Source organism: Amblyomma americanum, chromosome 1 (assembly GCF_052857255.1).
Source record: "Amblyomma americanum isolate KBUSLIRL-KWMA chromosome 1, ASM5285725v1, whole genome shotgun sequence".
NCBI lineage: Eukaryota > Metazoa > Arthropoda > Arachnida > Ixodida > Ixodidae > Amblyomma > Amblyomma americanum.
The window spans coordinates 330129376-330144978 of NC_135497.1; the positions used below are offsets into that span (position 1 = coordinate 330129376).

A 15603-nucleotide genomic window follows, 5' to 3' on the forward strand; every position below is an offset into this window, starting at 1 on the left:
TTTCGACGATGTGGGGTTCTTTAATGTGCACTGACATCGCACAGTACATGGGCCTCTAGAATTTTGCGTCCATCAAAATTCTACTGATGCAGATTATTATATTGACGACTTCATTTTTGTAGTAATTACTAATTCAAGAAAAATTAATTAAATTATAGTCTTGAGGGCTTTGCTTATGGCAATTTCTTGCAATTCATATATTGAGCTAAATTTTCAAATGGCATCTTTGGAAATAGCAAGCAGAGTGGTACAGAGGATACATGGTTAAGAAACTAGAATTTTTTTTTTTCACACCCTTTTTATTTTAACACGCACTGCGTGATTAAAAGCCCAACTTTTTCAACTAGTTTTGCATCAGTTTTGGAAAACTGCGCGTTTCTTGTTAACATTCAGTTAGCACAGTAATTCACCCTATGATTCCCATTCCGTTACAGGCCGAAATTCTAGATGTTTATGGTGGCAAAAGCACAGACTGCCGTGCTATCAGGTATAGTATAGGCAAGGCTGGTGAACGTGGAGTCGACCGAATCCACTGGAAGGCACGAGTGTCGGTACAGCTATAAGGCCAGACTGCAGATCTCTCTATCTTGTCAGTGCTGAATGTGGCACGCTGCCTGTGGGCACAGGCAGTGTGCCACATTCATCATGTTCAACTTCCAAAGCTCGGTAAAATAGCACTAAAAGAGCCAGGGTCATTGGAACACCTTGCTCCTGATCAGATGATGCACGCTTGTGCATGCGGTGAAAAATGTGAGGAGGTGTGCTGATATCGAGTGCTGACTGAAGGACACTTCTCGCTTTCCGCAACATAGAGAAAAAGGGGTTGGGGGAGGAAACGGTGACAAAATACATTGGCATGTCTGCAGTATGCTGAAGGACTCTCATTATGAAAAGGAAGACGGTGACAAAGAAATGAAAACTCATGACTTGCACATCACTTGCAAAGAGCTCGACAGGATAGATGTGCCGAGGTGATTCGTGAACTCTCGTCATGAGTAAGGCTTAGTGAAATCACTATGGGTATATGAACAATGTGTAACTCCATTGTTGATAGGTAAGGATGGGCAAAAGTAGCAGACCAATTTCACTTTTACGAGGTTTTGTTTTTGCATGCTATGAGATGAATTTCAGACCAGCGAAATTTCAGTGTAACGAAGCAAAGTGCAGGTTTTGCGAACTTCATTATGTCGATGTTTAAATCTGCTTCTATAATCATCTGGAAGCTTTTGTATTGATTTTCAGGTACCCTGCATACTACATTAGGGAGATGGGGTGTTGTGTTTGCAGGTGTATCCCTGTTGGAGCGTCTCATTAACATGCCTGCATACCAGAAAAATGGCCAACAGAGTTCGCACATGATGACCAAGCTCCTCCGGAACTTTAGGAGCCATGGAGACCTTCTCCACGTCCCAAATGAGATGTTCTACAATTCAGAACTGCAGGTAACTGCTAGTGATATGTAGCGTTTGCTTGCATGACCTGGGTTGTATAGTGTGCTTGCGTACCTCTCTGCCACATTCATATATGAGCGACCAACACCCAAGCATTCAACATCTATAATGCCAATTGCTTGGTTTTCACACAAGGCCCACTCTAATGGGGGCAAGCAGTGAAAGGTTTGGTGTGCATGCTGTTGTATAACATTGATTGTTTACATCACCATGAATATGTAGGGTGCATGGCTGCCGCGTAATTGAACAATCACTCCTAGCAGTGTGGCGGTTGCCAACAGCTTGCACCAGTTCACTCGCATGCAGAGGACGTGCACATTGGGACCGTGCTTTGGCAGCATTTATAATTGGGTATACTGCTGCATAACCAACAGCACGTATTCAAATGTAAGCTGCATTGTCAGTAAGATTAGCCTTATTCTAATTTTGTTTTCACAGTGAAAAGCAGGCAATTCTCCCGACTTCCAAATGTGAGTTCGACAGTTGGCTGCACATGATCGTGACATTATTTCCTGATGGAGCTGAGGCGATTTTAAGACTTGTGTAAGTCAAATAGACCCAGTGCTTGTGCACAGACGTAGGCACAAAAACATAAGGTTTAAAATAAGTATGATGTTTGCACAGAAAAACTGTACTTAATGTAACAAAACTAGCTTTTTACATTACTGTACACATGGTGCAGAGTGGTTCTATACTGCAAGTTGTATTGTAGAAAAAGAACAAAGACCACAAAGAAAGTGTTAAAGGTGAATGAAGGTGAATTCCAAATGTTGTGTTGAGTAAGCTGTATACAACTACTTGATGTTTAAGTTTCAGAGTTTTTCTTACTGAAAGTTGCAAGTTCTGAACTGCAGTTTTTATTTTTTGAAGCTCAGAAATACAAAAGCTATCTGTTGACGCTGGCTATCCAATTCTGGTGTCACATGATGTACCTTGGGGTTAAGTCTCATTGCATTATGCATCGACATGGTAGTTGCTCATATTTTTTTGTGTATCTCACTTCAAAGTCCTTTCATTCTTCCCTTTTTTTTTAATTCAAGTCATGACATCACTTTTTTGAAGCAGTTACGGCTTCACTTGCAAGTGCAAAGTGGTACGGTGAGGTGATAATCTCTCAAGAATGGAAGCTCTAGCGGCCAATTTCAAAATGCTTTTCTGGAGGGAAAAAAGGGGGGATTAGTGCAGAATGCACTGAAAATGGCATAAAAGGATCCTAATTGGTCAAACAGTTTTATGGAAGAATTCCCAGTTGGTTCCAGCTGGAAGCTATTGGTGCCAGCTGGACCAACTGGTAATTGTTACATAGGCCAGTTTGACCAGTTAGGAATTATAACTAGAGGAACCTCTGTTCTAAAGCAAATGCAGGATGCATGATATCGTTTTTATCTAGTCTCCCCATAATTTCTTGCCTCGTGCCAGTGCCAGAAAACCGTGCGAGATCTCAATGCTACTGGTGTGCAGTGTCACCAGAATAACGTGGAGCATTACATTGTGAAATGTTATAGCAGATATTCACAGGTTTATTATCTTTATTCTCGCACAGCAGGTTGCAAGCACGACCATCCAGGTAGTGAGAAGTCTTCCTAAGCAGAACAAAAAATGCAATGATTTCTTCATCTGTGCTGTCAGAATGTAACAGACAACCAGCATGGCCACGAAGGAAATGCTTGCTAGCTACGTTTCTATTTTGTCCTTTAATTAGAGCAAGCACTGCAGTGTGACTGCTTTGAGTATGTGCTGTACATCTCCCACTGTATTGAGCCAAAAAATGTATTGGGGGACCTACCCTTAAAGCATTCGAAGTAAAATACTGTATTTACTCTCGTAATTTGCGCACCTCTAATTTACCACCGGGATTTTTTTTTAATTTTACTTGCACATTTTACGCTCCCTGCTGCGTCAGACCACCAGCATGCGCTCAGGTGCGCGCAGGCAGGCTTGGGAAGATCGGCGCGGCCGCGTCACCGCGTGCGGCTATGAAAGGTGTGAGTGGCAAGGGGAAGAATTGTATGCCATTCACCTGGCTCGTTTGCCCTGCCGGTTGCTTTCCCAGGCGAGCAGTTGCGAGAGCAAACTTTGGTAACCGCCGGCATGCACCGGAATCCGAAACTACCGAACCATTTGCTGTTCGATTTGGCACTGGTCAGCTGGGCCGCATCGAGGACGTCTGTTTATCGCCTGTTATGTCCATTTGCCTCTGACTGCTGGCTTTGCGATTGTATCGTTGCACGTTTATTGCTTTTAGTTGTGCATACGCTGTCATGCCATCCCACAGGGAACTATGCAACATGGGGCAGGGCAGGTATGCGTCCTATATTTTGAGTAGTCTTTTTTCTTTTTTTTCTGGCCAACCTGGGGGCAAGTCCGGGGTTCAACATACAGGTGGCAACACACAGTATATAGGTATTGTACGATGTGACCTTGTCAAGTTTTTATTTTTTGAAGCCCCCAGTGTAAAGAAAAATGTGGTCACACAAGTAAATACGATATGTTGTTTGTATTACTGGAAGTGCAAGTCACTGCTATGATTGTGGTACCTTTTGAGTTTGTTTGCCAGTTTTGTTTGAAAGCAATTGGGAGTTCTTTTATCTTTCCTTTTGGCTTGGCATAGGCCACACAAAGAAGGTCATGCCTTGGTTCAAATGAGAAAGTAAGCAAATTGTTCTGCAGCTGTTATTACCAAACTGCTTACACAACTGTTTTGCAACTTTGCAGGCATATGCAGATGAAGCGACTTCTAAAAGTATGCTACTATGGGAAGAGCTTCCCACAAAAGGGGTGCCGCTTTTGTTTCACGGTGTTTCGGGCAGGGACATGCAAGATGGCACCTGCCCATCTTTCTTCAATCTTGAGGAGATCAAGGTTGTGCTTGGCTATGTGACCTCACTTTTGAATTGGAGAAATGGAATTCCAAGAAGGGTAAACGAGGAAGACATTGGAATCATTTCACCATACAGGAAGCAGGTTTGCAGTATTTTGTTTTCATTGTCTGGAATTTTGGCAGGATGCATGTGTAGTGCTTTAAATTTCACTCCTGAACTAAGTTCCGATGAGTGAAACAAAGTTAACTGTGCAGGAATGCCATTGTTTGATGGATAGATCAGAGTGCATATTTACTTCTGAACTCACGCGTCCATGTGTATTCGAGAGTCTGTTGTAACTTGAATATTACAAACACATTTTCAAGATATCTGGCATGGTTTCACAAAATTTCAGAGCTGATTTTTGCCCAACTGTTGCTTTCTGTTTGTGTGAACACCTTGATGCTATAATCTGCAGTTTTTGGCTTTCCGTTCTTCCATTTCTGTTCTTTGTATTTAGGTCGGAGTGACCTCAATAACTTTTTCTGAGTTGTACATTGTTTGGAGTATGCATTCTTTGCTTTCCTATCATCTTCACTGCTTTTTTATATTCATCAATAATGTGTATTTTTTTATTTATATGCTTTATTTTCTATTCATATGACTGGTTGTCAGTAACCCTTTCCGGTGAGGTGTACTTTTCCCAGTGACTACTGCACCGGGCAGCATGCTTTTAGGCTTTCTAGTCCCTCACAATTAGAGGGAGTGCAGCGTCATGATTTGATTAAAAACACCCATTTAAAAAGATTTTTTTTTTCAGCTTTGCTAGGGCTTCACCGGAAACAAGGCAAGAGCGGGGGCTAGTTGGTGTTTCATACTGAGGAAATCTCGCTAATTCTTCGTCTGTCTGTGTGTGTTGCACTTCGTCTCTCTGTGTTCACATCCTTCTGTACCACTTAGTGCGATTTCCTCAGTACTTCAGCAGAGCTTCTTTGGAGTGTGGTTGCCTCGAAGCACTCCTGGGTTGACGTCACCCTTCCTCTCGTATGTCTTGCAAAAAAATACCATCTCTCTTCTGCCGCCTTTTGTCGTTCTGTCACTGCAGACAACGTGCAATCTGTTTCGAAAGAACACATAGCTGTCTTCGTCACTTAAGTTACCTTCGATTTCTACAAATTCCAAATTCATTAGACAACTTTCCATACTACACACCTGTTGGAATGGAAGTCATGCCACGCTTTATTGGCTCCTATTTAGGCCCTCAAAACCACGTGATCAAAAAATGTTTTTGCATCAGTATGGTGCTGCTATCCTTGCGAGGAAAGCCAAAGAGCCAATTTGCAGGCTACAATAATTCCAACCAGATGATGCGCAATTTTTACTACAGAAATAGCAGGCAGAATGCTGTGTCGGGCCATGCCCAACAACTGACCGTACGCGCACTTTTCCACTGTCGGGCATCGCCCGACAGTTGACCAGAAAGGGTTAACTGTAATTTTATATACCATTCTGTTAGTGGTGCTTGTTTATATGTGATAGTGGTTTACTCCAAAATTTTTGTTCGTATATGCTGGTTGTTTCAGCAAAGGTGAACCATAATTTTTTAAAGTAAGTTTTCTGTGAGAATCGAAATGGCCTCTGTGGTGTTGTCATAGGAGTGTTGGCAGACATCAGAAAACAGGTGTCATGTTAACTAGTAAGCTGTTGAACTAATTTTCAATAATAAATTTTTAATTTTATAGGTAAGCACTTGTTTGCAATTGGAGATTTGTAGCCAGCCATTAGTAATAGCCATACAGTGTTATATAGTAGACTCGGCTATGGTGATGTGAAACTGCTGTCCCTGTTCAGCTTCCATAGAAAACTGTGCATTTTTTTTTTTTCGGTTATAGTAAAAATTTTTTTCAAAGAAACTGCTATAGTAAAGAGCGTCTGGCTGTGGCGATGTACTTCCTGTAGAATGATGATGACGCAGCGTGCGCAAGGACAAAATTCAGAGGCAAATGGATACCAGACTCTGAAAACGCTTTTTTTTTTTTTAGATAGCTTCACGACGAAGCTCAGAAGCTGTGAGGAGAAGAAAACTTCTGGAAGTTCTTGTTTTGGGGCCTTTAGACAAAACGCCCGGTGCACACAGAAAAAAAAGTAAAGCTGGCTATGAATGCAGAAAGAAGGTGGAGTTGTTTGCTGAAAGAGCAAAGACAGCAAAAGGGCAGTGAAGAGTAGGGAAGGGAAGAAAAGAGCAAACATTCGCAGTACAGCAGCGCGAAGCACAGGGAAGCGGCAGCAAGAAACGGAGGTGTGGCGGCACTGCGTTAGCGGTACTGCCTCGCCTTGACTGTGCCACACTTCTTAAAAGATGCTGTGTTCACTCAAAGCTTTGGGTTTCGCATGAAATCAAACTCTCGTTATATTCGTAGCTACAGTGAACTAGAATATTGGGTAGTGTGCTCACTGCGCCGCGTCTCCATAGGCCGAGGTGAAGCCGCCGGTGTCGACATATTTCAATTTCCTGCTTGTCCGCTAGCTGCTGCCGCCGTTCCGAACACTGTAGTCACCGCGGCACAAGTAGGCGTGTCATGAGCTAGGGAGTCGTTTTTTTGGCCGTTGTTTGTTGTGCTCATTGTGCTTGCTTTGGAGGATTCAGTGGCGTGCTTAGAACATTATTTCGTCACCCACGAACCTGCAATGCAAGGTTTGGTTTGGTTTATGGGGGTTTAACGTCCCAAAGTGCCTCAGGCTATGGGAGACGCCGTAGTGAAGGGCTCCGGAAATTTCGACCATCTGGGGTTCTTTAACGTGCACTGACATCGCACAGTACATGGGCCTCTACACACAGTACATGGGCCTCTAGAACTTTGCCTCCATCGAAATTCGACCGCCGCAGCCAGGATCGAACCCGCGTCTTTCAGATCAGCAGCCGAGCGCCATAACCACTGAGCCACCGCGGTGGTGGCGGCAGTAACAGTGGAAGTATGTACTTGCTTTGTGCTTGCTTGGAGGATTCAGTGGCATGCTTAGAACATTATTTCGTCTCCCACGAACCTGCAATGCAAGGTTTAGTTTGGTTTATGGGGGTTTAACGTCCCAAAGCGACTCAGGCTATGAGGGACACTGTAGTGAAGGGCTCCGGAAATTTCGACCATCTGGGGTTCTTAAACGTACACTGACATCGCAGAGTACACGGGCCTGTAGAACTTCTCCTCCATCGAAATTCGATCGTCGCAGCCAGGATCAAACCCGTGTCTTTTGGGTCAGCAGCCGAGTGCCAACACCACTGAGCCACCACGGCTCTGGCGGTGGCAATGGAAGTATGTAGCATCCTGGATAGACTGAGATAGTGTTCTGTAAAGGAAAAAAAATGCCAAGTATGTGGTCAGGGCAAGGCTGTGTAAAGAGGTTGGTTGCCATCTTCATGCAAAAGTTCTTTCTAAGTTAATTTTGAAATTTTACATCGCAGTCAAACTTCAGTTTTTTGTGAAAGGAGTGAACACTGAAAGGCCTGGCAGATGTGAACGGGCCAAGCACTTGAAGTTGAGCCGTAGCTGAACCACTGCGACACTTGCTTTCTCTGTGCGCTTATCTCAAACAATATAAATAAGTTTGTCCTTGCCCCATTTGAAGATGAAGGGCTTCGTGTACTGTTTAATTTCAGATTTTCAAAAAACGCAGGTTCGATTCTGGCCAGTGTAGCACAACAAACAATGGCCCGTGTACTGTTCTATGTCAGTGCACGTTAGAAACCCAGGTGGTCGAAATTTCCAGAGCCCTTCACTAAGGTGCCTCTCATAGCCTCGGTCGCTTTGGGACGTTAAACCCCGATAAACCATAAACCATAATTTTAAGTCTGCTGAACACCTTTAGGCTGATGCTATGGCAGAGGAGTTACAGCATGCAAGTTGAAAGGAACGGGTGGGTACAGTCAATTCGAAAAGAGCGAACGAGTCGCGAAATGAACTGGATGGTAGTAAAATGCCAGAGTTAAATCGGCGAGCATGTGTGAAGTTTCACAGCATCTCTGGCATCTCATCCCTAATTAAGAAACTAAAGGTCTCTACCTCAGCCGGCGTTGATGGTATAAATAATAAAATTTTGAAGCATACATCCACATATACAGCCCCCATTCTATCACGTATTTTTGAGCAATCCTTATCCACAGGGGAACTGTCATGTGACTGGAAAATCGGGAAAATCATTCCCATCTTTAAGTCGGGTGATAAAAGTAAGGTAAGTAATTACCGGCCCATATCATTAACAAGCATTCCATGTAAATTACTAGAGCATGTGATAGCATCAAATATTATGCAGCACTTAGAAACTAACAATTTCTTCTATCAGAAGCAACACGGTTTTAGGAAAGGGCTTTCCTGTGAGACTCAACTAATCGAATTCACTAACGAGCTATTCACATACATAGACAATGGTTTCCAGATTGATAGTATCTTTATTGACTTTGCCAAAGCCTTTGATCGCGTTCCACACTCTTGATTAATAGCCAAATTATCATCATTACATTTAGACAGCCTTACAATATCGTGGATAAGGAACTTCCTCACATTCCGCAGTTTACGTTTACTGACAATCATTCTTCTTCCTTGGCCTATGTCTCATCCGGTGTACCTCAAGGTAGCGTGTTGGGTCCGCTATTGTTTCTCATCTACATAAATGATTTGCCATCCAACATAACATCAGCAATCAGATTATTTGCTGACGATTGCGTAGTTTATCGCCAAATTAAGACACCCGACGACCACATCGCTCTTCAAAAAGATCTAGATAAGATTACAAACTGGTGCACGCTATGGCAAATGTCACTAAATACAGAAAAATGCAAATTAATGACTGTCAGCCGAAAGAAAACTAACTCTCTTTACACTTACTCGCTTAATAACAGTGCTGTCACTGTCACCCCCTTGTACAAATATCTCGGTATTCATATTACAACAAACTTATCATGGAAGGCGCATATAAAACATGTTACAGCAAAAGCGTCTAGCACACTTGGTTACCTAAAACGAAACCTACGTGAAGCCCCTTCAGCCACTCGTGAAATAGCGTACAGAACCTTTGTTCGTCCTCAGCTCGAATTCGCTTCCGCCATCTGGTCGCCACATCAGGCATATTTAATAAAATCTCTCGAATCTGTTCAAAACCGTGCTGCGCGTTTCATCGCGAAAGATTACAGTAGGCATTCTAGCGTAACTGCTATAAAGAAATCACTATCACTCCCATCTCTTGAATCTAGAAGGACGATAGCTCTGCTTTGCTTACTGCACAAAATCACTCACAGTGAACACGCAACTACATTACCCCTTTCCCGCCCATTTCGCACATCTCGCCGCTTATATAACGCACACAGTTTCACACGTGTTTTTGGCCACACAAATGCATTTAACAAATCTGCATTGCCTCTGGCAATAGCAGCTTGGAACGATCTTCCAAGCCACATTGTTGAAATTAATAATCTAGACACGTTTAGAGAAACATTAAAAAAATTGATTCCGTAGTGATGCGCACACGTTTCATTTGCACCATGCGACTTGGCTGTCATTCTCTATCCTTGCAAGCAGTTTATAAATATACATGCGTTTGCAGTTCTTTGCAGGAATTCGATGAGCCATGCGCGTTTCTGATCGTCCAGAGTGTTGTTGTTGTTCTTCGTTTGCTTGATGTTGTTCGGCGTCTTTCGATTCAATTTCCTGTTTCTTTTGATTCTTTGATTTGTTGTTAGCTATGTTTTTTGCTCCTGTTTTCGCTATATGTTGTTTGTCTTACCCCCCTCACGCAATACTCCAGTTGGAGCCTGTGAGGTATGTGTATAAATAAATAAATTAGCATTGATATGAAGCGATATTTGTCTACTTTAAAGTTGGGAATAAAGCAACACGCCGTAGCCAAACTGGTGTGCTCAAAGCATATGCTTTTAAGTCGCATTGGTCGGACAATGCGGAGCGTCGAGTCCGCAGCTTCACCTAATGAGTTCTTGGAATCGCAAAGTAGCGGCTGCTGTGCACGCGCTTGACCCTGCGACTGCCTTCGCACGAATGAGGATATTATTAAACCTTCATCCGCTAATGTTGAACAACACACATGATGCAAACTATTTTAGTCCGTACAGGCCTGATCTTTCGGCAGTAACATGGCATTTTATCCCGTATACGCCTGGACCACTTTCCCTACCTTCCTACAGTGAACACGACAGCGGCAGCATCACTCTAGCCCGGCCAGTGAGCACACTACTCCTATTCTAGTTGACCCTATAGTAGCCGCATTGTATTTGTGCAAGTGTGGTACTTCCACAAGACGTAAACAAATTCGAAAACAGGATAACATGAGATGTGGTAACTGAAAATAATTATTACATAAACGGACAATAAGAGCTGGGTGGAAGGTATCTGTGAGTGTTTCTTTTGAAAAACCACTGTGTTCAGTAAGTAGGCAATTAATTACCAGAGGGCATGCTCTGAGCCATGCCATCACCAACAACTGACAGAGTAAAGATTTTCGCTGGTCCAACTCAGTTGCTATCACTTTAAAGAATTTCCGCCGCATGTCCTTTTTGAAAAGCGTTTGCTGCGAAGCGACATTCATCACTACACATCGCACCATGGCACACATGCCACGTGACCTTCTCTGTCACAGCCGCACTGCGATGGCTGCCGTTGCTCGCTGCTCCAGCCCACACGAGATAGAGGACGTCACATAACACATACACCATGGAATGATGTGCAGCGATGGACATCACACACCTCGAAGACGCACGTTTTTCAAAAAGGGTGTGTGATGGCGAAAATTTCTTCTGTCGCAGCACACAGGGTAATCAAGTTTTCAAAATTTTAAAAATTCGTAATTTGGCTATTACTCGCGGCCGGCTACAAATCCCTATTTGCAACCAGGTGCCTGATAGAACAGTTTAAAGGTAGCTATTTAATATTAGTTAACCAGCATACTAGTTAACATAACCTACCTGGTTTCCGATGTCCGCCAACAGTGGTATTACAGCATCACAGAAGCCGTCTCAATATCTCAAAAAGCCTATTTTTAAAAATTCTGGTTCACCTTTGGTGAAACAACCAGTATGTACTGGCTGCACTTGTCTCAGTTTCTGCCAGATGGCATAAGTATGCTAGAAAAAGCTACCATAGATACTCATGTATAATCCGCACTTTTTTCATCAAATTTTCTCAGGCGTGGGTTATACACGAATCAGGCTTCTATAGCTACACATTAACACACTGTGGTGCCACTGCAACTACTCTTTCAGTTAATTAAAAAGCTGGTGACAGATACAAACATTTTATTTCACCATTTATCGCCACTTTCGCGCTAATCGCTGTCGGACGAGCTCAGCTCATCGGCACTCTCACCACTGTCGGACGAGCTCGCCTCATTGGCATGCTTCCAAAGCTGGTCATCCTCTGTGCCGTCCATGGCATTTGACAGCCCCGTGACTAAAACTCTTTGAGCTGGTGTCCACTGACAACGAACACCAAGCGTGCAGAATCCAAGCACATGCTTGCTGGAGATGGGGATGCTTGCTTCAGCCACCCTGTCGGAGTTGTTCCAAGGTTGCCCACGGCTATCCACTCGGTGTAGCACCGCCGAAATTCCGTCTTGAGTGGCTGATTAACGCAGACATTGAGTGGCTGCAGCACGCTTGTCAGGCCACCAAGAATTACGGCGAAGTCCATTTGGCAGTCTGCCAGCCGAGTCTTCACTCGGTCTGTTAGGTACCCTCTAAGGCTGTCGAGCACAAGAAGGGCTTTGCAGCATAGTAGGCCTCCTGGTCGGTTCTGCGGCACTGTTTTCAGCCAGTCTATGGCCATATCATTGGACATTCAACCTTTTTCTTGCCCCCGGGCTACGATACCCTGGGGGAACTTCTCTCTTGGCAGAGTCATTTTCTTAAAAACAAAGTAGAGTGGAAGCTTCCTTCCATCAGCGATGATGCAAAGCATCACTGTGCACCTTTGCCGTTCAGCACCTAGTAGTGCGCACGGAGGCACTTTTTGCCCCTTTGGCTTCCACCGTGTAATTCAGAGACATCGAACCAGACAGGGGTCTGATCAGCATTGCCTATCTATGAGAGGTCATATTCATGCTCCATCCGAAGTGCATTGACTAAGTGATGAAAATTCATTATTTAGTTCTCTTATTCGGCTGGCAGCTTCTGGCGCAACGTCGTTCGACGGCAGATGGCAAGTTGGTGCCGTTTCATAAAATGTTGAACCCACCCTCGACTGGCTTTGAAGTCCACAGGCTGAATGTTCATGTGTTGAGCAGTATCGGTTGCTTTCATGTGGATCATTTCCGTAGACACCACGAAGCCGTTGCTCCTAGTAGTGTGAACGTACTCGACGAGGTCCTTTTCAAGTTTCGGAAACTTGCATTGTTTCCCACAGAAAGCCTTCCGGGTTCGGGTAGCCTCAGCGAGGTGTTGCATTTGCATACACCAGGGGCCGTATTTCGAGTTTGTGTCATAATAACAAGCGTCATAATCTGCCGCAGCGGCCACACCCGATTGGTCAAAAAGCCAGAAGCGGATGTCAGTTCGGCTGCAACTGTGAGCAACGACAGGATGTCACTGCGTTGCGGTTGCCACAGCGAAACATCCAGCAGTGCTTTCGCTCTTTGCTGAGAAAAAGGAATGCGACCAATGCGACAGAAGAAACATGCGGCCACAAGTTTGGTTGCGCATCGGATTCCACTGTAAAAGAGTAATATCAAAGCTGCTTCATTTACCTAATTGACTTCAGCAAATGCAAACAATATAGTTCAGGCACTCCTTTCTGCACCGTAAAGGCCGGAGGTGTACTTAAAGAAGAAAATATTCTATGCAGCCACGCATGGCTTTTCAGTGAAAAAGTGGCTTCTGCAGCCGTCGATCGCCATTGGTAAATAAAAGGCAGCTAGCTTGTTCGCACAACACGGCGTTTTACATTTATCTTGAGGAAAAGGAAACGGGGAGGAAAATATGTAGCATGCACTTACTCGCTGCACAATGCGCGCTTCGTGCCGGGCTGAACCAAGACGCCGTGACGACTTGCCGTCTGCAACATCGCTGAATGTAAATTGGTGCTGTGATCGGACGGTTGTGCAGACGGTAATTTGCGTTTTTTCATTCTTTCTATGCAGGCACTACAAATAAATAAAAGGGATGAGCTAAAAAAAATCTTACTGTGTTTCTTTTGATATATGCATTGGGAGACTTGGCAGACGAAGTTTTCATAGCTTCGCCATGGTACGAAGCGCACGCATGCCCATTGACGCCTTAAATCTAACGTGCAAGCTAACTTGCGAGGTCAATGATGCGAAGCCACACCACTGCAGCTATCGAGAACCGTAAGGGACACCAAAAAACCACCTCTGGAATGTCAAACGCTTCGGTGTAGCAGCGTGTCGCTGGCGACCGACCATCCGTGCACATGAGTGGTTTCACGCTGGCAGACATTACACACGATCATGATGCAGGATGCTTCAACAGCTAATAGAGAGCTCTAGAATCGGAAATGCACGTTCGCACGCAGTAAACGCAAGTATTTTGCAGGTCATTCTGCTTTATGGTACATCATTCAACATACGCAGATGGGATGACTCGGTGATAGTGGCACCATCCAGTTTGAATGAAGAGAACAATTTCTGCAACAAACCAGTGCTGGTTAGGCCTTGGAGCTACCGAATCGTCCAACGAAATAAAATACAGGCCGGATCTATCGTCCATCCAATTTGTTATAGGCAAGATAAGACGAAGTGAAAGTCCCGTACCCAGTTTATAGCCAGTTCACGGGCCGAAAAACGCAGTAACATCGACAAGTTCACTTCAGAGCGCGCCGCCATGTTGGCTGTCGAACATCTGCTGCGCTCGCTGTGTGTTTGACGTCACCGTCCGGTTTCTTCGACCCTTTTCGCTGCATCCAAGCTACAACATTATTCTCTTCCGGTGTTTTGATCAATTAGGTGTGCCCATTGCGGCAGATTATGACGATTTTTATGACACAAACTCGGAATACGTACCCAGCTGCGAACACACTTTTCATCGACATCAAACTTGCACCCAGCCTCCCGTTTACCATGTTCCTCAGCGTATTTTGCCACTTGAAGTTTGAAGCCTGCAGTGTAGGACCGTCTGCGCTTGCCCGTTGCTTTTTGTTCACATTCATATGTATGCAGCCTGCCACACGACAGCGGATTCCGCAAGCAGTCCACACACTTCCGAACGAAGCACTGGATAACAAAGACCAAGTGTTGCTGTGCAAGGCACCGTGAAAATTGGAAACAGAAAGCCGTGGAAACGTGGTTATTGACAGCAACGCTTCTGTAAAAACTGAGAGCTGCATTTCCAAACACATGCTCCTTGTTCGATGAGTGTACCATTCGTGCACTCCTTGCGGCTGCAAGCGATGGGCTTCAGTCGGCATTGGGTTGGACAACTTGAGTTTTCTTGCATGCATGGCTTGTTGGGAAAGAAGGGATATTACCTATCTTGTGCTTTCCTATGCATTTCTCTGAGTGCGGAATGAAAGCCATGTGTTGGCACTCGAGCATATTGTGCGAGTCTCTTCATACGTTTCTCTCCCAGCTGTTTTCTCTGGAGCCCAACTCCTAACAGTGATGTTGCTTTCCAGCGGCATGTTGGTGGACCAGAATAGAAAAGAAGAGTACATGTCCATAAACAACAATGGGCACTATTAACTGGCATATTTGTTACAAGCTGCCACAAATAACTCCATACATTGCACCCACGAACAGAAACGCAGACCACGCGCTACCCATTCGGCCGTGCTGCGAACTCATGCTGCCTACTGGCTGGCTGCCATTTTCTGTTGCTGGTAGCGCCCTCTGCGAGGCGGTGCCTCTGCCATCGCAAAAGAGGCCCCCCTTTTCCATGCATTAACAGCACGGTCGTCACACTGGCCAGTATTCTAGTGCACTATAGCCGCGGGCTGGCACTAAGTGCAGAAAAGCGAAATTCATTTTAACAGAGTTTGTCCTAATGGTAGTCTACTGTATATGTAAAATGGAGTTTTTATGACACTTTACCAATGTAAATGCAGAAGAAAGTAGAGGTACTTTTTGTTTTAATGCCATTGCTCTTGAACTAAAGCGTCATCTTGAAAAACTTGTCACATTGCATAAAACGTTTTCTTCGTGAATATAGAAGCTGTAGAAGCCTATCAGCGCCCCTATAATTGCCGCTTCTGCTTATCCTGATTCTGCAGTTGAGGAGGAAACTTATATGGGCACAATATTCTGCAGTGCAAGAACATTGCCCCTGCACACTTCACAGCTTTGGCAGCACTGCAAGGAACTACTGAGATGGAAGAATAATGCGCACTCATGAACTTGTTTAT

General features: G+C 44.4%; 1 protein-coding gene across 3 annotated transcripts in view; it reads left to right on the forward strand.

Annotated features, from left to right (window-relative positions):
• The window catches only part of LOC144115488 (putative helicase MOV-10), a 59464-nt gene that overhangs the window by 34522 nt on the left and 9339 nt on the right, over window positions 1-15603 (forward strand). For all 3 annotated transcript variants that reach the window (XM_077649891.1, XM_077649893.1, XM_077649892.1), the window contains 2 exons: window positions 1288-1442; window positions 4167-4415. In XM_077649891.1, coding sequence (XP_077506017.1) covers window positions 1288-1442; window positions 4167-4415 — 404 coding nt within the window. The remainder of the gene's footprint in view (window positions 1-1287; window positions 1443-4166; window positions 4416-15603) is intronic.